Source organism: Diabrotica undecimpunctata, chromosome 1, assembly GCF_040954645.1.
Source record: "Diabrotica undecimpunctata isolate CICGRU chromosome 1, icDiaUnde3, whole genome shotgun sequence".
Lineage (NCBI taxonomy): Eukaryota > Metazoa > Arthropoda > Insecta > Coleoptera > Chrysomelidae > Diabrotica > Diabrotica undecimpunctata.
In genome coordinates, this window is record NC_092803.1 from 11,712,942 (window position 1) to 11,735,782 (window position 22,841).

At 35.5% G+C, this 22,841-nt stretch overlaps 1 protein-coding gene across 1 annotated transcript in view; it reads right to left on the reverse strand.

Moving 5' to 3' along the window:
• The window catches only part of LOC140444689 (phosphatidylinositol phosphatase PTPRQ-like), a 69,240-nt gene that overhangs the window by 39,050 nt on the left and 7,349 nt on the right, over window positions 1-22,841 (reverse strand). Inside the window, exons 2-8 of the mRNA XM_072536454.1 lie at window positions 17,341-17,604; window positions 15,773-16,036; window positions 13,860-14,138; window positions 10,205-10,525; window positions 5,731-6,036; window positions 2,824-3,150; window positions 1,517-1,840 (exon numbers count right to left, since the gene is read on the reverse strand). Of these exons, the coding sequence (XP_072392555.1) occupies window positions 1,517-1,840; window positions 2,824-3,150; window positions 5,731-6,036; window positions 10,205-10,525; window positions 13,860-14,138; window positions 15,773-16,036; window positions 17,341-17,604 (2,085 nt within the window). The remainder of the gene's footprint in view (window positions 1-1,516; window positions 1,841-2,823; window positions 3,151-5,730; window positions 6,037-10,204; window positions 10,526-13,859; window positions 14,139-15,772; window positions 16,037-17,340; window positions 17,605-22,841) is intronic.

Sequence of the window (22,841 nt, forward strand, 5' to 3'; positions counted from 1 at the left end):
TTTTGTTTTTAATATGTCTCGACTGTTGAAAATGGTTCTTATTCTAACGAATGCTGCTTTTGCTTTTATTATTCGCTGTTTAATTTCTGTTGAGTGGTCCTATTGGCTATTTAAATTGGTGCCTAGATATGTATATTGCTCGACTCTTTCGACATTCTGTTGGTTGATTGTAAGTTGAGCGTTTAGTATTGGTTTTTTACTAATTGTCATAAATTTGGTTTTCTTTATGTTAAGAGCTAGTCCGTATCTGTTGCTGACTTCTGTTATGCGATCTGTAAGTCATTCAGATTATCGGCAAAAACTATAGTGTCATCTGCATATCTAATGTTATTCAACCATTCACCGTTTATTAGTATTCCTTTCGCACAACCGTCTAAAGCTTCCTTAAATACCCATTCAGAATAAATATTGAACAACAATGGAGACAAAATACAGCCCTGTCGTACTCCACGTTCTATTGCAATTTTATCAGTTAACTGGTCTTCTATTTTGATTTTGGCCGTTTGATTGTAGTAAATGTTTCTGATAATTCTAAGATCTTTGTTGTCAATTCCACTTTCTTGCATTAGAGTCATTAATTTGTCATGTTTTACTCTGTCAGATGCCTTCTGGTAATCTATAAAGCATACGTATATGTCAAAATTCACATCCCTGCATCTCTGAAATAGCACCTGTACAGCAAAAAGGGCCTCCCGTGTTCACAGAGCATCATGAAATCCGAATTGTGTTCTTGTTAGTTGTTCCTCACATTTTGTATATATTCTTTTGTAAATAACCTTCAGAAATGTTTTAAGTAAATGGCTCATAAGGCTTATAATTCTATAGTCTTCGCACTTTCTCGCATTGGGTTTTTTGGAAGATTTATAAAAGTTGACACTAACCATTTTTGGGGAATTATGCCTATATCATATATATTGTTAAATATATTTGTCAACCATTTTATGCCATCATAGATTATTATCAGGGCCTACTGCTTTACCATCTTTGGTAAAGTTAGGTTCCTTGCCTTTCGTTTTTCGATTACCTGCTGCAGAACAAATATACCATCAGTGCACGATCTTCCTGCAAAAAATCCATTTTGTTCTTCTATGTCTTCATATTCTGATTCTATTCTTTCTTTTATTATTCGACCGTACAACCTCCCCACTGAGCTGATAACAGTTATTCCCCTATAATTAGAGCATTTGCGTTTATCCCATTTCTTGAATATTGAGCTGATATATCTAACATTCCAATCAACAGGGATATTTTTAAGCATTTGTTAAATAGTTGAACCATCTCATGTAATATTTTTGGTCTATACTTTACCAACTCAACTGGGATGTCTCCATATCCTGCTGCTTTACCGTTTTTCGATCTTTTGAGGGCATCGCTTATCTCTCCGGTTGTTATCTCAATTATTTTGTGTATGTTCGGATATTTCTTCCATTTCATGTAGTGACATATGGATGAAAAACATGGACAATGACCAGAAACCAAAGCAGATGAAGATAAATTAGAATGAACTTGTACTTACCTCCAGCTGGACTCTTAAACGTAAACTCGTTCGATATGCTTTGATACAATTTATTGAAAGTTGTAATGTTACAGCTGTAATTATACTGAGGGACAAGATCCATAGTCGAAAACCAATTGACACTATCGTAAGTAGCATTATTAACACCTCCGATGAGATTAACATCGCCATAGCGCTGACGTTTTCCGTTACACTTAATGGTAAAGTTTTGAAAAGTGCCGTATAAGTTACAGGGCGTATTGAAGTATACATTGAGGCTGGCTTTGTATGTTTCCGTTAATTCACTTGTACAGTTGGTGGTGATGTTGGTCGCAATATCGGGATCTGGAAAAGAAATGAATGTACACAATAATACTATAATTCATTCGATGACAATTGGCATCATACAACCACACTGTAAATGCAAATCATCCAAAATCAAACAGGGATAAAATAGGTCTATAAAACTGGTCTAATCAAACCTTTCATTTAACCCATTATTGCCCACCGTATCTTATGTGATACGCGAGACATTGCTACATATTTCGCCATCTACTATTCAGAAAAAAAAACAGTAAAACATGTAAATCCAAATAACACAGATAATAGAATAGTTATTCCGAAAACGTTCTGTGATGTAGCTCGATAGGGTTTTTTAATATTATACCTTTTATAAAGGAATTTTTAAATAACCATCTTTCCTTGTTGTTAATAGGTCGCTATTCTGACTTCTGCATTGTCTTGTGGCGACTTTGAATTCTTTTCTGTTCATTTTAACTTTCTTATAAAATGCTTTGAATTTGAATCGTTTTATATTTCTAGATGTAAAGTGTCACGATTATTAAAGCCACGTTTCTGCTGTGTAATCAATAGGGTGATTGTAACTCTGCACTTAGATTAAAAAATCAGAATAAACGCAGACAGTAAAGATATGTCGTTATTCTTTCTCAACTACGTAACATTGGAAATAATCTGCACCTGCTCCCAAATAATGCGTTTCTATCGCATATGCCATTATTGGTCTTACACATGATTGATGTATTCGTACTTTTCCATCTAATCTTATATCCTCATTCTTTCAGACAACCCTCCTTTGAATTATATTCCAAATATACTAATTTTTCAGTTCCTTTGATCGGCAGCTAGATGAAACAGTTCCTCGGTAAGTTCCTTTGAACGGTCGAGGAACTGTTTCATCTAGCTGCCGACCGAGAATAATTTCATCAGCTTGTCAATATGACGATAGCCAACGCTTGAATACAAGCACGGCACACAAAGAAGAAGATACTAATTTTTGAGAACTTAAAAGAACAAAAATAAATACATACCACTTTCCAAAGTAGTGACATTTACAGTAGTAAAATTTCCATAAAATCCCGAAATAGTTTTTGCCCTTAACTTTATGTCGTAATTTGAATATGGCAGAAGCTTCGTGACATCTTGGTTCATCTTATAGGGTGATATGTTACCAAAAAAGTTGTTAGGCGTTGGTTTCGAACAAAACTTTGGAATCTCATACATCGGTTCAATGTATTTGACGGTAAGTTCGTATAATTCAATGGGACCGGTTTTTTCTAGAGGTTTTTGCCAGGGTATAGACAAATTTCGTGCACCTATCTTGATCATTGAGGGGTTAAGTATCGGCAACCCTGGATCTAAAACAAAGTAAATTTACTGTTGTTTAAGTTTCTTAATGATAAGTACATGTTAGGAAGGTCGGAAGCGAACACAATAACCTCTTCTATCCAGCCCAAATGTCAACTTTACCTTTACGAAGCGCTGCCTATTAGATAACTGATGTCGTACGGCCGTAAAGTCCTGCTGTTTTTCAGGGGTTTCTGGACGTTCTACGACTGCCGCTCTCGAAGAGGATCTCAAGTTTCGAGAGTCCATCTTCGTGTCGTGGAGTTAATTGGGATTCCGGCCTCCACGTGTGAGAAGCTTCGCCGAACCTCTGTGGTAGGTGAGGGGACACCGGCAATCAGAATTCTCTAACAGTTCGAGCTTTCTTACAGACGGTATTCTTACAATGACTCAATATTTGTGTTAGAATTCTGATGCGTGGTGTATGTCTCAAATCTCACAGAGATGCCAGCCTTCTCACGTCGTGTAGCCGCGTTCTCTCTCCTCGAGAGAGGCACGAGAGTGCCGGTCGTATCGACTCCTCTTATTGCCCGTCGCTTCGTGTCACTACCTATCGCTAACAGTATTTCGTATAGTTACTATTTGCATAAGGTTTCTATAATAGCTACAAAGCGCTATCGCAGCTCGACCCTGATCGGAAAAGCAATTACAAGTCCCCGTCGGGACTTTTATTTGCTCTTTACCGTGAAAGGTCCCAAAGAACGTTGTGGTCAGTTCGACACAATTTCAAAAATCGTGTTCTATTGCCAGGTAGTGTTCGTAGTCAACACGCCGGTTCTCGTGCTCTTGTTGGTTTTTAAGTTCTAAATTGGATGAAGACTACTTGGATTCGACGTCTTCGACGGTAACAGGATATTGGTTAAATAATAAAACTCAAAGTAGCGTGGTAGCACACCAGGCCAACAAGGTCTAGCGGGTCTAGTAGTATATGACGACTGGATCCCAATCAAGCAAGCAAGCAGCAAGCAATTTGATTAAACCCAGCCTATGAGACATGTTCACCCCTAAGAATTACGTTCGGGTGTAACAATTCATTGGAGCGAGGTGTGTTAACTCGAGTATATACAGGAGTCACCCCACCGCGCTCCAATGCTCTAGACCATCCCTTTCCCCCCTATAGCACTCTGATGCGCGATAGGGGCACAACTATTAGCCAAATGCTCTTCATGTGGAGGTCCTGGGTAATAGAACCCCAACATGGTTTCCTAACCGATTGCAAAACTCAGGACAGCGCATTGTCGCTATGATCCTGTTATCATGATGTGGCTTATCCGCGAACTAAAATGGATCCCAATCGGAAGATGTGCTGCTCTTTTATACACATCGTGTTGGCAGCAATCTTCCGCCGAGAGGCCAATGAAAGCGTAGTTAATAACGAACGCTGTGAGTGGCCGGCCAAAGTAACAATCTTTGTTGTTACCTTGGCGACACTGACGAGACTTTGGCAACTGATTGATTACTGCAATTAGTAGTACTCCTTCTACCACTCAATAGCTTCGGGTATACAAATCGGCAAGTGATAGGGTAATTCATTGTCCTAACATGTAGAAATTGGTGTCAAATGCGGAAGAACTGGCATTCGAATATAAAAAGCAAGGGATCTTTGATACCACATTAAAGATCCAAAAGTAATGAATCCACAAAATGGCTAACTGTATTAATAATTATGGCTCCCGAATATAAGATTCGACAGGAGATGATAATTCAGAAGACATTAGATCATTATCAAGCGAAATAATTGTCAAATTAATAAAAATAAATGAATAGCTCTAAAAAATTTAACATGGGAAGTATCAAGTAAATGTCGAAAAGAGCGGGATTAGCTACATACATCAAGTAAATGATAGTGATTCCATTGAGACCAGAAATGAAAGAGGGCATATGTTTAGAGGAGACCAATATAGAATCCTTCAGTTTATAATGAAAGGTAAAATCGCGCGTCGCAGAGGAATTTGAGGAAAGCAAATGTCATGGTTAAAGAATATTCACGATTGAACAGGAATATGTAGAGCTGAACAACTATTTTGACTATCTGAAAACCGTTAACAACTCGCCAGTATAATTGCCAATGTTATGGGGACTTAGTATGGCACCCAAAGAAGAAGAATTTTGGTATTACAGAAGAATGCTTGAAATTTCATAGATGGAAAGAAAGTTGACCTGGAGGTGATTAGGATGTTAGAAAATAGGTTAATCCATAATAAAAAATGTCTATTATTGTAACTGATTATATAAAGCATAATCAAGGAATCGAAAATGCGATAAGACGATGACAGCGACAAAGTGTTTAGACCGGCAGTCAACATGATCCACAGAGCGATAATGGTTTTTAACCTCCGATAGAAGCTAGAACTTGGAGCAAAAGGAAAAATGATTAATAGCTACATTTTATCTACAGATAAAATATTCTTTTTTTTTTATGTATTTCCCGTCACCCTTACGTTGGCAATCACTCTTTACAGGAGTGTAGGTTCTGGGGGAATAAAGGCTACTGAAAGCTTTTAAGAGTAAAGTAAAAGAAACTATGAAATTAATAATAGTAAAATAGGAATTGAGGCAGATTCTGTAGTGTACACCCATTATATACCTACAACCAACATCTGTGGTAATATTGTCCATGGCCCAGCTTCCGATGGTTGTATCATCGAGTTGTATAGCGACCCTGATGAAATATTCATGTGACGGATTAAAACTATGATCAACAGTTCGGTCGTTGACGGAATTGTTGTAGAACATACGCTGATCTTGTTCTTCTGTATATCTTTCTTGGATCTCAATCCAGTACCCATCCGCGTTTCCATTTATTTTACAAGGATCCATCCAATGTATGTTTACCGGTATAATGTTATTCTCGAGTGACTTGGTGACAATTGTTAAATTTTTGGGGGCTTCTGGCACTGAAAATAAATTAAAAAATAACTATTTTTTGCAATCCTGGATAAAATTAACATACAATCAACAATTAATAAAGGTTTAGCATAAATTTTATTGAAAGAACTTAATTTTTAGTTAAAAAATTATACTTCCTTTGTTTTTATGACAAAGCTTATTTACATTTTAGGTTTTATGGTACCCATCCGAAGTTTGTCGAAGATCATATCATGTCAAGGTGGTCATGTAGGTTTTTGTACAAAACTGACTAAAGAAGGTATCGATGTTTATATAATGTTTTTGCTTTGAAGGGTCCTGTATAAAGTCTGTAGCATGTATCGTAAACCAAAGTACTAGAAAGTTGTCTCAGACACTCATACACTTAGTGACTCGAAAACACAGTTGCTTAGTCGTAGTAGATAATGGGCCGGCTCGGTTAGGGAGGTAAGGAAAGATATACACGAAATCGACAAAAAAAAAACAGTTATTCATAAAGAAAAAACGCCACTGTTTTTAAATATTTGAATCCTCTCCCAAAAAAAAAAGAAATAAAATTCTCATGATTTAAAAAGAAAATGGAAGGACCGATATAAATATCAGAAAGAAACGAAAATATATTGTCAGGCCCTTGCCTATCGAACATACCCGACGATTCACGTGTCTGTCGTTCAATGACCTGCTGCGTCTAGTTTAGATTATTCTTAAAGCAGGATTAAAAAGGTCTGACGTCAACAATTTTGATTTTAGAGACAGTCTAACATATAAATTTATAGTGTCAAATAATAAAAATGTTATAAATTAATGAATTCTATTTTTAGTATTAGAGTTAAAATAACTGTAAATGAAACTAAAATAAATAAAAAAAAATAGTCCATTGGTGTCAGAAGCGGGAAATTTAAATACATTCTGTGAAAAATGAAAGTTAGCGATTTTAAAGTAACGGATTTACACCGTGAATTGGAAGATTCTTCTTAGGGTACCTGCCCATTCAGAACGTCGGCGATCGTCCTGGCTATGAAGACCTTGTTGGTTATTGGTTGCTGTACGGAATAGCTGTGTTGAGGTCTTTCTATACCATGCTCTCAGGTTAGCAAGCCAGGATATTCTTCTTCGTCCTGGGGCCCTTCAGTTTTACCTTGCAAAATGCATTGGAGTAGCTCATATCAGCCTTGATTTATCATTATATGTCCCAAGTACTGCAGCTTACTGCCCTTCACGATATTGACCAAATCAAGCACTGAGTACAGGTAACATTTAAGGAGTCTTATTTTTGTTTCTAGTATGAGGTCATGGCTGTTAAACACAGATCTTATAGTCGACAATGCACTTTTCACCTTTCCGGTGCGACATTTAATCTCTTGGGTATTGTCCCATGACTGATTGATTATAGTTTTCAAGTATTTGTACTGTGAGACACGTTCAATTCTCATTTGGTTCACATACAGATTTGCTCCAGTTATGTTTTCCTTGCTGATGATCATTAGCTTGGTTTTGCTGGTGTTTATATCCAGTCCAAATGTTCTACTTGTTCCGTTATTTTGTTCATTAACTTTTGCAGCCCTTCTATGGTATTGGAAAACACTATTGTATCATCTACATACCGCAGGTTATTGAGCTTGACTCAATTTATTGAGATGGTTTTATCAATATCTTTTAGAGCCTCTTCAAAAATGTGCTCCGAGTACAGATTGAATATCAGTGGTGAAATTATTGTCCATCTATCCGGAGCACCGCTGATTGATTCCAATACAGATTAGCTATTATTTTTAAGTCTCTTTCTTCAATCCCTTCGAAAGCCTACTTGTAGTCAATCAGGCATGCAAAAACACCACAGCCGACATCTCTATATTTCTGAAACAATACCTGCACGCTAAATAAAGCTTCCTTTATTTAAAACTCATTGGGCGCAATTGGTTCCTGGCATTTCCGGTAATTTTTTTTGTGGATGACTTTTAAAACCAGCTTCAACAAATGGCTCATTAGGCTTATGGTCTAAAATATTTCAGATATTATTTTTATTTGTTCTGCATCTAATAGCTTCAGTAGTTCTGCAGGAATTTCATCAAGTCCCGGTGCCTTTCCATCCTTCATTTGTCTGACGGCTGCCGTTATTTCTTCTGGTAGGATTTCGGGACCGGAATGTTTTTCAATGGTGGGTTCTTGTATCGTTCTAAGGTCGTGGAAAAGTTTCTCGAAGTATTCTTCCCAGACTTTCTTTTTGTCTTCTTTGGTTATGGCAACATTGCCTTCATCATCTGATATTTTTCCGCTGTTGCGTTTTCGAAACTTTCCAGCTATTTCCTTCACCTTTCGATGGACATTGAAGTTATCATATCGACTCTGATACTCCTCTATTTCTTGACATTGTTCTATTTTTTGTCTCTCTTTGGCTTCTCTTATTTTTCTTCTGACGATGGTATGTATTCTCTTATATTCTTGGAGATCTTCTTTGTTTTTTTTCTCTGATCCATTTTCTCTGTATCTTTCTCTAGCTGTTGTTCTTTTATTTCTCTCACTGTTTCTTATATGATGGTCAGAAGATATAGGACTCAATTCTGTTGGGAAAAAGGCCGATTTAGTCCAACATCTGAAGAACGCCCTAAAAGAATAGGGTTTTGATCCAGAAACTTATGTGTTTGAGGACAAACCTGTTTGATCTCATCTCGTCGATTTCCAAAGTTTCTGTTGATATCATCGTTGGAAAACAAAGTTTATGGTGATATCACATCTCTGGAAAGTAAAGTTTTAAACGAGATTTCTTCTCGAAGTTGATGCTAACACTGTCTTCTCTTGACGATAAAATATCTTCATTGAAAAACAAAGTTGCTGCCGATATTTCATCTTGTGAAGACAAGATAGAGATTGAAAAGATTTCTTTTTTTGAATTCAAACTGAAAGACATTGAAAATAGGATGTAAGAAACAGAGACAGTAGACAGAGGAATTCGATTAATTACAGTAAAAACAAAAGACGACGAGACGAAATGTAAATTGAAGCCACGGCCGACATTTGAAAGAAATTGACGTTCTGTTCGTGTTAAAACCTCAACTTTCGATGGAAAAACATCATGGAATAGCTACATGAAACAGTTCAGCTACAAGAGGGAATGAATGGTCCAAAAAAGAAAAAGCTGTAAATCTGAGTATTGCTCTTCGAGGAGATGCATTGGAAGTGTTTTAGTCCATAGTCGCAGAGGAGACAGATGGCAGATGATTTCGAACAACTTAAGAAAAGGCTAATTATGCGATATGGTCACGAACACTTGGAGCATGTCTACCAGTCGCAGCTTAAAAATCAAACTTGTTCAAACGTTTATTGATGGTCTTAGTGATCATGAAATGCATAGACCACTGCTATTAGCTCGCCACAAGACGCTAGTCGACGTCTTGTCCGCCGCCCTCGAATATGAATCAGCTATGCAGGAATTTGGCAGGTACAGTTAAGTTAGCGCTGTGAAAGAGGGGGAAGATGAAGACAAATTTGACCAGCTTGTTAATATAATTAAAAGCATTACACACAAAAAAACAAAGACCATAAGATGCTGGAATGGTACACGTACGAAGTTCATGTAAACACCATAGGTACAACACAAATCAAGAAACTCACCAGAAAAAACTCGACACTTTTGCAACGACCTTCTCATACTAATAACTTCTTTGAAATTTCTATAGAGAATGGTGTATACTTAGATGGAGAAAAAAGTGGTAAAAAGTATATATTGTTGGTGGATACCGGAGCGACCAGGACTATTATACACCCGACAGATACTCGTACAACCAACCGTAAGAAACTTCTATCAACGAGGTACAGTAAAGTTAGGTTTGTACAGATGAAAAAGCCAACATTCATGTAGAAATTTAAATCCAATTAGAAATTGGGGCAGAAAAGTTCGTTCATGTTCATACTGTCGTAGTTACTGAAATCGAAGAGGATGTTATTTTAGGAATGGATGTAATGAATTTGCATGTATTTTAATTGGAATTTTAGAATAGGGTAATCAAAGTTGGCAAAGAGGAGGTATTTCTTCATGATAGCATGATAGATGTGTCCAAGCCTTTAGTCTTTTTTCTTTATGTGAGTGTGATACAAAGCATCATACGTTATAGCACAAATCATTAAAATAACTCCACATTATATACAGAAGAAAGTAACGCAAAAGTAATTAAGATTTGTTATATAGATAAATAAACATACCTGTATAATTGGTCGTCACTATAATAAATCCCGTAGGTCCTTGTCCACTTACACTGTAGGCGGTTAAAGAAAAATTGTACTGGTAGCTGGGCCACGCTTTATCAAAACTATATTCAGTCTCAACTTTATCAAGAGTTTGTCCACTAATAGGAGATGGTTTTGGACAATCAGGATTTTCAGTGTATGTTGGCCCTAAGATATCAATATTTAGTTCGTATTTAGTTATGTTCGCTGCTTCGGCGCCATCTGGAGGAATGTTCCAGCGTATAATAAAAAAAGTTGCATTTTGGAAAGTAATAATAAGATTTGGTGTGTTTGGTACTAAAAATATAAAAACATCTATTAGTATTAGAATACTTATAGCACCATCATCTTATTAAAAATTTTGAACATAATTAAGTAAATAATATTAGCGAGGGAAAAAACTGACTGAGAATTAACGAGTACAAAATAAAATACAATAAAATCCCGCTTAACGCTGGTCAGGTTTAACACAATTTTATTGGAAAAGTGTCATCATCAGCCTCTCTCAATCCACTGCTGGACATAGGCCTCCCCTATTTGTCTCCAAAGTGTTCTATCTTGTGCTTGCTATATCCAGTTTTTTGTTGTCTTTCGTAAGTCGTCTTGCCATCGTGTTGGTGATCTTCCTCTGCTACGTTTATCGACTGTTGGTCTCCATTCAACTAGTTTGCGAGTCCATCTGGCAACGTGTCCAGCCCATTTCCATTTTAAGTTACAGCTTCTTTCAATGACGTCTATGGCTTTGGTCTTAGCTCGTAGATCTTCGTTTCTACTGGGGCCACTCTGTGAGACAGAGGAATGAGACATTTCACAGAGCAAAATTGGTATTCTTCGAAAATTGCGAGCAACGTTAGGCTTCTCAGAAATTTAAAGTATAACTGCGTTATCTGCGTAAAATATCTTTATTTTTTGATTACCGATTTGGTATCCCCTTTATTTCAATTGTTTTATCGCCTCAACCTACATTACACAGAGTATTAGAGAACTAGTAGTGCTTGTCACGCAGAAATTATCATACTTCATAAAAAAGGGGATGCTACCGACCTCAGGAATTACAGGCCCATAAGTCTACTTTCACATATTTATAAACTATTTACAAAAATAATTACGAAACGACTAGAAAATAAATTGGAATTTTATCAGCCCATAGAACAGGCGGGTTTTAGAAAAGGCTATGGAACAAACGATCACCTACTGGTAATAAAAAATCTTATAGAAAAATGCACTGAATATAATAAACCACTAGCTTTAATATTTGTCGACCATGGAAAGGCATTCGACACCGTAAATCAACAAAATTGTTGGAAGCCTTAACAGAATGCCGAATTGACTATCGGTATATAAATATAATTAAACATATATACCAAAACGCAACAGCCAGTGTTAGAGTGGGTGATCGTCAAACCCAGAAATTCCCGATACAACGTGGAGTACGCCAAGGGGACACCATATCGCCGAAACTGTTCACTACGCTTTTGGAATATATATGTAAAAGGGCAAAACTGGCCGACAAGGGCATAAACATAAACGGAGAAAAGCTTAGCCATCTAAGGTTTGCAGATGATATTGTACTAATAGCTGATAGGATAGATGAGGCCAAAGAACTTTTAAATCAGCTCTACCTTTCCTCGCTAGAAGGGGGATTGAAAATAAATATATCTAAAACCCAGATGATGACAAATCTTTTAGTCAGCGAAGATATATGCGTAGGAACAAGATCCATAGACCAGGTAATGGCCTATAAATACCTAGGTCATGAGATTCGCATAGGAAAAGATAACCAAACCGTTGAGCTTCTCCGTCGTATAAGACTGACTTGGGCAGCCTTCGGCAAGCTGAACCATATTTTCAAATCGTCTGATATACCAATATGCCTTAAAAGAAAAACGTTTAATCAGTGTGTTTTGCCAGTGTTAACTTACGGTGCCGAAACGTTGATTGTGACAAGGAGAACAGTTCAAAAGATCCGTGTGTGTCAAAGGGCGATGGAGCGTGCTATGTTGGGCATTTCACTACGAGACAAGATCCCAAATCGCCAGCTACGACAAAGAACAGGAGTGGCTGATGCAGTAGAGAGAGTAGCAACACTGAAATGGAACTGGGCAGGTCACGTGGCTCGAATGACAGATAATAGATGGACAAAGCGGATACTGGAATGGAGACCAAGAGATGATGCCTACCGAAGCAGAGGTCGTCCACTAACACGTTGGACTGACGATCTAAAACGTTGTCATAGGAATTGGATGCAAGAGGCACAAGATCGAAATAGATGGAAAATTATGAGGGAGATTTATGTCCAGCAGTGGATAAGCGAAGATTGAATGATGATGAGTGCTTGTCAAAAATAGCTTGACACTTGGTCTTTTTGATATTAGGCTCCACCTCTGATGAGCAGTGAACAGCAACAAAATTCATTAATCTTATTTCGTGATCGTTGAAAACAAGGTGCTTGTACAGTCTGTCGACAAAAAAATATTGTTTTTTTATTTTACCTGTGTTGGAAAAGCTGTTATTGTGATTTCTTTGAGTTTTTAAATTATTAATGTTGGAATAAATAAATTTACTATTAATATTTAAACTGTAAGGCTCAGAAACATTTTTATATTAAGTAATATGTTAAATAAACTGTTTTAATTTTAAGTTCATGCGCACTCTGTGCGAATTATGTCGTTTAACTTTAAGCGCCATGTTGTATGACTTTAGTTTTCATCAGGCCACAATATATTTATTTACAAGTTTTTACTGACGTTTAGATCTCTATATTCAAAGACCGCTTTCAAAGATATAAATGATAGTTGTATTTATTTTATTTGTTTATTATTATATATTTTTATAATCTTATATTATTTATTTTCTTTTTTTTTTCTACCTTTAAAAACGGAATAGAGATCGAAACGAAAAGTGTATTAAACATGTAAATAGATATATTGTGGCTTATTTTCAACCTTCTCCCTAAAAATACAGAATGCCACAAACAAAAAGCTATAGAAAAATAAATATATCTGTCATTTGTATGTTTGAAAACGGTCTCTTTATAGAGATCGAAACGTCCGTAAATGAAACATTTGAATAAATATATTGTGGCCTATTCCCAACATTATTTATAAAAATACAGAACGACAAGCAAAAAGCCATAGAAAATAAATATTACTAGCATTTGTATAATTGAAAACGGTCTCTGGACAGTTCTGGACATCTCAACGAAACGGAACATATAAATAAAATTTATTTAATTACAATTTTGTGCTTAATTTTTACTATTGAAAAAATCATGTTTTTTGGTATTTTTATGACGAAAATAATCGCTGCGTGGAAGAATACAGGTTTTGTATGACCATAATTACTACTTGTGAACAAGAATTGGCTACACTGTACGACAACTTCTGGTCAATGTTTTTATAGAGAAGCACAAATAAATATACTACTTATATATTGTGTAATTTCTTATGAGAAAACGCAAATTGCAATTGAGAAAACGGGTAGTTTTCGAGGACCGCTGTGTACATTTAAATTTGAGGATATTCAGCGTTTAAACGATGAATCACTCTTCCAAATAGTGGAATTATAGTTTACATTCAGATCAGATCCGCATTGATAGAGAAAAAAAAATAAATAAAAAAAAAACACTTACGTGCATCAGTAACAAATTCAACAGTATCTGCTTCTCCGTATAAGTCGTTGGTTCCAATTGCTGATACGCTCACAAAATATTGTGTAGATGGTTCCGGCTGAATAGTGAAAAAGTTAAATATGTTAATATCTGAAATCGATTCAGTAATTTTCGGAGGGTTGTCGACCAGTGCAATGTTATAACCAAAAAGTTCTCCGTTAGGGTCACAAGGCATGCTCCAGGTTAGGTAATAACCGCTAGTGTTTTTGTTAACATCAACGTCTCTGGGTGGACCAGGTGCTGAAATATATCATAATTAGAAGATTACAAAATTTAGTTTTCAACTAACGACATGGATTTAGAAATCAAGTAATCCTTTCGCAGCTCTGGGAATCAGCTAGCAAATGTAATGTTATGAAAATACAAATATTTCAATCTAAAACTCTAAGAACAATCGCTAATGCCTATTGGTATATCCAGAATGACGCTTTACATAGATATCTGTAGGTAAAAACAGTCTCTGAATAGTGTACAAGAATTTCTGAACAATATCAAAACATATTGCGCGTGTATTTTAACATCCTGGCCTACAATCTTCTCAACAATTAAAAAGCGAAGAGATTGAAGCGATATGATCCCTTGGACTAACCAAATCTATCCAGAAGCTACGCCTCCAACTGCGCCCAGCCATTGTGATCGGTGCCTCACTTTTAGTATTCGTAGTCCCATATCTGTGTATGTGTTCATCCCACCGGTATACAAGACAATATTTGTGTTCTGATACTTTAGTCACTGGACCTTATATATCTCTGACATTGTAAAGACAAACAATTTTACTTATTGTTTTTATTGTGAAACAGATTGTAGAAAATCTTAGATGTTAATAAAAAAAATCTTGGAGTTATTGTCCACATATTATTAGGTTTAAAGTTTCCCTTAACTTGAGTTAAGTACTGATCCAGTAAAGATTATATTTTTTGTTTTATTTGATTTTTAAATACCGCTAACCACCTCTTTACTCGAGAAATATAAAAATAAAACTCTACAAAACAATAATACGCCCAGTCCTAACATATGGTTCAGATACCTGGACTCTAACAAAAAGTAATGAAAACATGTTAGGATGCTTCGAAAGAAAAGTACTAAGACGAATCTATGGAGCAGTGAATGATAATGGAGCGGGGAGAAGAAGAATATCGTAAAACATATTAGGATAGGACGTCTGAGGTGGCATGTAATGCGGATGGAACAAAATGACCCAGCTAGGAAAACTCTCCTTGATAGACCCATTAGTCAGAGAACAAGAGGAAGACCCAGAGCAAAGTTCCTTGATAACATCAATGAAGACATGAGAAATGTGGGAATACGTACTTGACGGTGGAAGGTGATGGATAGGGACGACTGGAAAGAAATTCTTGAGGAGGCTTGGACCCACGCAGGTTGTAAAGCCAGAATGATGATGATGAACCACCTCTATACTAATCAAATAAGGTACTGTTCAAGTTTGCATGTAATTGTGTGTTGGAGAGTGTTTATCTGGTTTATATTTACGTGCATTTCAACCGTTTGTTGAAACTAATGGTTTATTGTTTTATTTATTTCTGTTTTTTAACCATTTGTTAAAATAAAGTCTTTATTTGTTTTTTATCATCTGCATTTTTCTGTTCTGTTTCTGCATTCATAATCTTTTGTTGAAATAAATTGGTTAACTGCTTTATGTTCATTTGAACTTCAACCATTTGTTACCAATTCCAAAAGCTAGTTGCGAACCCACGACTTCCTCTCCACCGACCACCTAGCTGTCGTTCGCATTATATCAATCAATGACCTTTCTAGCTACGTCTAAATAAAAAAGAATAACCTAATATGAAAAAGATTCATGTACAAGAGAATATTGATATTTTTTCAATCAAGGAGAGACATTTTCATCTTACCTGTACTTGCAGTACGAAGTTGTGTTAAATTTGTGACAGGCAGTTCCCAGAAAGATGTGGTTATAATTATATTATAACTAAAATCAGCTTTCAGTGAGATATTGGTCATGGACGTATTTAACAAACGGTTGTCTGTTTTATCACAATCAGGTGGAATAGTATGGTTGGCTGCTCCAGTTATATTTAAAAAATATGTCAGACTTACATTTTCAAAAGGTGGGTCCCATTGCAGTGTTAAATCACTACTGAGTATAGGATTGATATCTAAAAAGAATAAAAAAAAATTTAATTTAAAAGTTAAAATTTTAACAAGATTAGAAAAGCTAAGTTTTATCAAACAAATCCTATGTAGTTTTTATCTTTTAATTCTGAAATTGTGATGTTTTATAAATATTTGTATTCTTTACTCGACTTGTGCTATATCATGTAAATAATCTTTAAGAATTAATCAATTATATTATTATTCAGATTTAGCCTCCTTTACACCTCTCACTCCTTCTAAGGGGAAAATTCACTCATCCCAGATACCTACGGTATCAAAAGTATTGAGCTCTGGTGGGACTCTTTCCATACTAGGTGACTTGATACGACGGTATATCTTCCAAAAATGATCATACGCATGCTGGATGCAGAGGGTAGCACAGCTTTCTGCATGGTCTTACCAGCTTTTTTATGTTTTCTAGGAGGTTCTTCAAAATTACTACAGTAGTAGAAAAAATAATAGGTGTCATCTGGGTACATTCTATTCTCCATTGTCTCCTTATTTGTATTTCCAGATCTCTATTATGAGCTATTGTTTATTATGAGCTACTGTTTGGTCTGTGAGCACAGTGCGATCCCAGTATAGCTTGTAGTTGTCATTCTCAAGTATATTCTCAGGAAAGTATTGATAATATGGGAGATAGCTTGTTTGGAGAAGTCCTAACTTGATGAAGGATCTTCCCTACCGAGTCATGCCGTTCCTTATTTTCAGTTGTAGCAAATGCCTGGCAGCCCCCGGTAAGATATTGGATAGATGGTTTCTTGGACTTGACATCCATATTGGCATTTGTCGTTTTGAACTTCAACCTTCCGTCTCAAGGAACATCTTTTCTGATGTCAGCCAATAGTTTGACACTATATTGTCGACATAGATTTGACTGATTTTATTGGGATGTTGCCCGTGCAGAGGTTTACCCATTAAGGGGCGAAGATTATGTCGACCATATAGTGTCGAACTATTGGCTGACATTAGGAAAGATGTTTTCTAAGACAGAAGGTTGAATACTTACCATTTAGGATCAGGTTATATCAACAAAAATTTCCTCAAATATATCGTCAAAGACACTCAGGTCCAAAACGACAAATGCCGATATGATATCGGCATTGATATGGATGTCAAGCCCAAGAAACCATCTATCCAATATCTTACCGAGGCATTTGCTGCAACTGAATATAAGGAACGGCATGACTCTTTAGGGAAGATCCTTCATCAAGCATTATCTCTATTATTTATAATTAAAAAGTGAACATTTTTGAAGAAACTAATTATTGCAGCAATGTGGCTATAGAAAGCTGTTTATACTTACCTCGTGTTCCTGGAGGCAGCTGTAATAAATTGGATGCATCTGAAATTTTGCCAGTGGTGGTTACCAAGGAAGCATCACAGAAGTATAGTCGTCCTTGAGTTATTTTGGCATCCAATACATTAAGAGAAGAAACATTTGATTTGAATGTCCAAGAATACTCATCACCACATTTCAAATAAACAGAATCTGGAATACAATTGGGTGTTTCCTCTATATACCATAGAATTTCATAATTGTCAAAGTATAGAACAGGTGGTTTCGGAACTGTAATAGAAAGAACAGAATTATAGTATATATCAGAGCTCCTCAAACTGTGCATCGCGACGCCCTGGGGCGTCTCTGCGTTGTCCCAGGGGCATCGCGTGTCAGCTCGGTTTTTTAATACAGAAAATATATTTATTTGATTTTAAATGAGTATAAAATATATCAAATAAAAAATATAACATTCAGTTGATAGACCCTTGAATTATCCGAAATTATTCAAAAAATTGTTCAATCCGAAAATTATCCGATGGTCCACGAAATTATCCGAAAATCGGATAATTATCCGGACATTGGCAACACTGAGTCAAGTGAGCGCCGGGCACATACTGTTTCGCCGGTCGGCTCCCCTTCCCCGTGTTCCTTACTGTCGTGCGTTATGTTATTTAGTCCAGCTTTTATTTTGTCTAAATATGCACACAAAGTTTTTCGCTATCAACAATGGATACTTATATTCAAAAGAATAGAAAACGAAGTGAAGAATCAGGCGAGAGCAGTAATGTTTATTTAAGTAAAAAGAAGAAATATAGGAAATATGACGACCAATATTTGGATTTACTTGCGTTACTAAAGGAATATAGAACTTCCACAATGTGTTGTTTGTCACAAAGAGCTCTGAATTAGAGCAGATATTCTTACTTCAGAAAAGAGCTATTAGGATAATGTATAAAATGAAATTTAGAGATTATTGTAGAGGCATCTTTAGACAAAACAATATTCTTACAATTCCTGGTCTGTATATATTTTCGTGTATAATGTTTACATAGCAAAATGTATGAATTTAATAAATTTCAATTTAACCATGTTTATTCAACAAAATTCAGAGACAATCACTTTATGCTTCCACAACATCGTTCTGTTTTGTTGGAAGGTAGCACACATTATTCAGCCATAAGTTTCTTTAACAAATTACCAATAGATAATATACGAATGAATTTACGTCAGCCAAACTTTCGGAGGTTTGTACATCAATACATTTGTGAGCTAGAGCCATATTCTAAAAATAACTTTTAAGTATGTTTTATCGTGTTTATTAATTTATATACTTTTAAGATGTATGTCTGTAACTTTGACTTGTCTCATACATGTACTTTGTATAATGTCGCATGTGATCAATAAATTTGACTTGACATTGTATGTGGATAATTTTTATACCAGTGTACCTTTAGCTTATAAATTACTCCAGTTACAAACACACTTAGTAAGCACAATGCGTGCCAACCGGAAATATATTTCAAAATCAATTCAAGATGCCAAACTACCCAAAGGTGAAATAATAGCGAAAGAATCACCGGGAGGGGTGACAATTATAAAATGGCGGGACCAAAGAGATGTACAAATGTTGTCTACTTGCCATTTGGGTACCGAGACCATTGTTACTACGTCTAGACGTCAAACAGAAAAAGTAAAACCTAAATGCATTGTAGATTATGACAAAGGAAAGGCTCCTGTTGACGTAAGCGACCAACTAGCGTTCTATAATACAGCTCTAAGACGCTGTAACACGTGGTATGGAAAACTCATTCTTGAGATTTTGTGGGGTACTTCTCTTGTGAATGCATATTTTTGTAATGTCAATGGCAGAGATTTGAACATCACGCAATTTCGACAAAAAGTAATTCTTTCATTGTTAGAAGGTAACAAAAATACTACTGGTAATAAAAGAAAACATGTAACCCAACACTTAGTTACCCACGCAGAAAAAAAGAGGGCCAGATGTGTAAAATGTTATGAAATGTATGGGAAGAAAGGCAAAATCGTAGATGGAAAGAAAACAATGGCATCGGAAGTTATTACTATTTGTGACACTTGTGAAGGAAATCTCCACTTCTGCCGGGATTGTTTTAATGCCAAACATTAATCGTGTTTCAAATCATTGTTTGAGTTATTTTATTTATCACAAAAATATCGTTAGATTTGAAACGTTAATTTTATTTCAATATTAGCTTTGTATCAAGAAAAATGAATTGCGTTTGATATTTACTTGATGTTTATTTTTTTTTGTTTGACACACCATGTTTATTCTGAGTTTTTTTAACCCATTTGCAACATGTCACATTTCAACTACTCATATATTTTTTACGTAAGACTCAGGCCAAAACTGTGTATACCGATGAATTTGTACAGGTCAAACCTATAAAATCCCAATATAAAACTAATGGCACGGTGCTCTCTAGCGACACACCACCCTAATAACAATGCTGTTGTCAGTGTATCGCTAAAGATACACCGGGTCTTAGTTTATCACACCCGGTGTATCGATAGAGATACACCTGGCAGCGAAAGTGTTAAATAAATATAATTTTCCTAATAATGCGTTATTATTACTAAAAAAACTTATCGCGTGAGGATTCAACTATAACAATTATAATGTGATAAACTTAAACCATTGTGTATTCCCAATTAATAAAACATTTAATAGAGTGTATATATCTATGTGGAAAAACTAAAAATAATATTGATATGGGCTAGATTATGTTTTATCGCTTTGACAACAATTTTATCGTATGTTCACGGAAATATTGGCATATAAACGTGTAATAATACATTGGCGTATGTATTCTATTATTATATTCACGTATATCGCTTAATCCGGAAATGTCGTTCTTTACCAAATGAAACTGCTAAAAGTTTTTCATGTTAAACACACATTACGTCATTTTGGTGTAAATTATATACCTAACAAACTCCTTATAAAAATTACAGCTCTTTAAATATACAGTTTCAACAACGATTTATATCAATAATATACAGAATAATTGTTTTTAGGTTATAATTCAATATAAATCAGAAAGAATAGTAACGATGATAAGTAATAGATGATAAACGCTACCAATAACATTTCAATTAACTAAACTTTTGCAAATTTCTTTCGATGTAATTTTTGACGTAACGAAAAAAAATTGTAGTTAACACTAGCAAAACATAGGTGTAACGCTTAGTTTTTAAGAGGTTAACACTTTTATTAAATAGATTCTTTTTCACAAGAGAATATGAAAAAAAAAATCATAGATGTTTGAATTTTCCAGCAAAATACCTATCTAATGATGTGCCACACATGGTCTATTCCCTCTTTTATGTGGCTAAGCTTGTATATTAGTGAATGTATTCAGTGGCGTGACTAGGGGGGCGGTCCACCCCGGGCTTCTGATATGTGAGGCCTCCAAATTTGCATAAAAATTATAAAATAAAAATTAAGAAATACCGAAAAAAATTTTAAACATAAAACTACACTCTGGTACATAACATAAGTTTTAATGTTTACTTTACGTTTTCTTTTATAAAAAATTAGTACGCATTGTAATTCACGTTGCAGCTTATTCAAATATTGAATAAGCAAGTATATTATAAATGCACTTGGAAAATGATGGGTTGGATCTACAATTGTGTAGGGGTCAAGGCTATGATAATAAAATTCATTATCTCAGGCATCCATACGGGTGTCCAAGCAACCATCAAGGAAAAAATAGAAAAATCATCATTGTGCCTAGTTCAAACCATTCTTTTAATTTGTGTGGAGTTCATGCATTTGCAATCAACTCTAGCTGTGTAACGGTTTTTGCCAGTTTAGAAAGTGTATATAATTTCTTCCTGTCCTTTCCACATAGATGTGTGATTTTAATGAAAATTATAGGTGTGTCTGTAAAACAGTTATCTGACACTAGATGCAGTGATAATCACGAAGCTATGAAACCTATTTCGAAACATTTTGATAAATAGTTCAAGTTACAGAAAAGCTGTGTGACGCCAAGAAAAATATTATAAAACGGAGCTCTGCTGAAATTTTACTCTCGAATATTTGCGATTTCAAACTTCTTGGATTCCTATGGATATTTTTCCTATTCCTGTAGATAAAAACCAGGCACGAAAACGGATTGCACAGCCACCAAACTGGAAGGCCAACAAGGAAAAATGGAGAGGTAAGTTCGATTGTTCATCAGGGCCGTACCGTGAGTCGCATTTAGATACTTGTTAATCTGGTGATGGACAGAACTTCTAAGAATCAAGAATTTTTCGAGTAACATTTTTTGTTATATAATTAAAATATTAAATAATTTTTAATCCTTTTACCCCTGTTGCTAAGATGCCGATGGCCGTATTTGCAAATAATATAGAGGAGATCGTTTACCATTAGAAAATTTTATTGCACCCTACCAACTTTCCGAATCACGGAATTCTCACGTACCGATAGGTCGTACTTATCAAAAGACGCCGGGCTGGTTAATCCACGGTTAATTATTTCCGGTCAGGCGGGTTCGTTTTGATTTTGGTAAATATCGTCGAAGGCACGTTAGAGTAATTTTCTGAGACAACCTAATCCAAAAGAATTTATCTTTCATCACGTCCTAACTAGAAGTGTCCTGTTAGTATTCGAATACTTTGGTTTAAGTGCTGGAGATATCTCAAGGACTTTCAGGAATCGAATACTCGTTGATTCTTGTTATTTGAGAACCCCATCACTAGTATAATCTATGAATAATATCGATGGGTGTTTGGAAGAGCTCTTTTAGTTTGAGACTTATGATATCGTGGGACTAAAAACAGTTTTGTAATTTTTCTACTTTTGTTTTAGGTATTCTGCAAATAGTTTGCCAACAGTACCACGTTGTGATCATAAAATCAAAGTTTTCACACGGCTTCTTATAAGAAACTTGTCAAATCGGACCAAGGTGCAATCATATTGAAAAACTCTCAAGCATTACGGATTAAGAGAAAACGACCAAGGAACTTAACATTGGATCCTGGTAATTTGATTCAAAAGTCCGTAAAATTTCGTAAATGGAGAGTTTCCAGTAGATAAAAGAGGAGGAGACCGTAAAGCCAATCTATTCAAGGCTAAAAAGGCATCAGTACATGCATTTATTCGCAAACTTCACTGTTCAGAACCACATTATTGTCAAAGAAAAAGTTCAATCCGTAAATATTTGCTAAGTGATTTAAATATCCGAAAACTGTACAAACTATACAATAATGAATGTTCAACACCAAATACAATTTAGGATTTGGCAGTCCTAATACAGATATGTGCTGTACATGTCTGCAACTACTAGAAAAAATAAAAACAGAGAAAGATGAAAGGAAAAAGTATCAGTTCAGAGTAGAAAAAAGAGTTCTTAGCTTGAGTGCAAAAGCTTTCTATTCGCTGCTCAAGACAGAACAAGAGGGTGTGAAAATAATTTCTTATGATTGCCAAAAAAACATGAACCTTCCAAAAATACCAGACCAATCTTGTTATTATA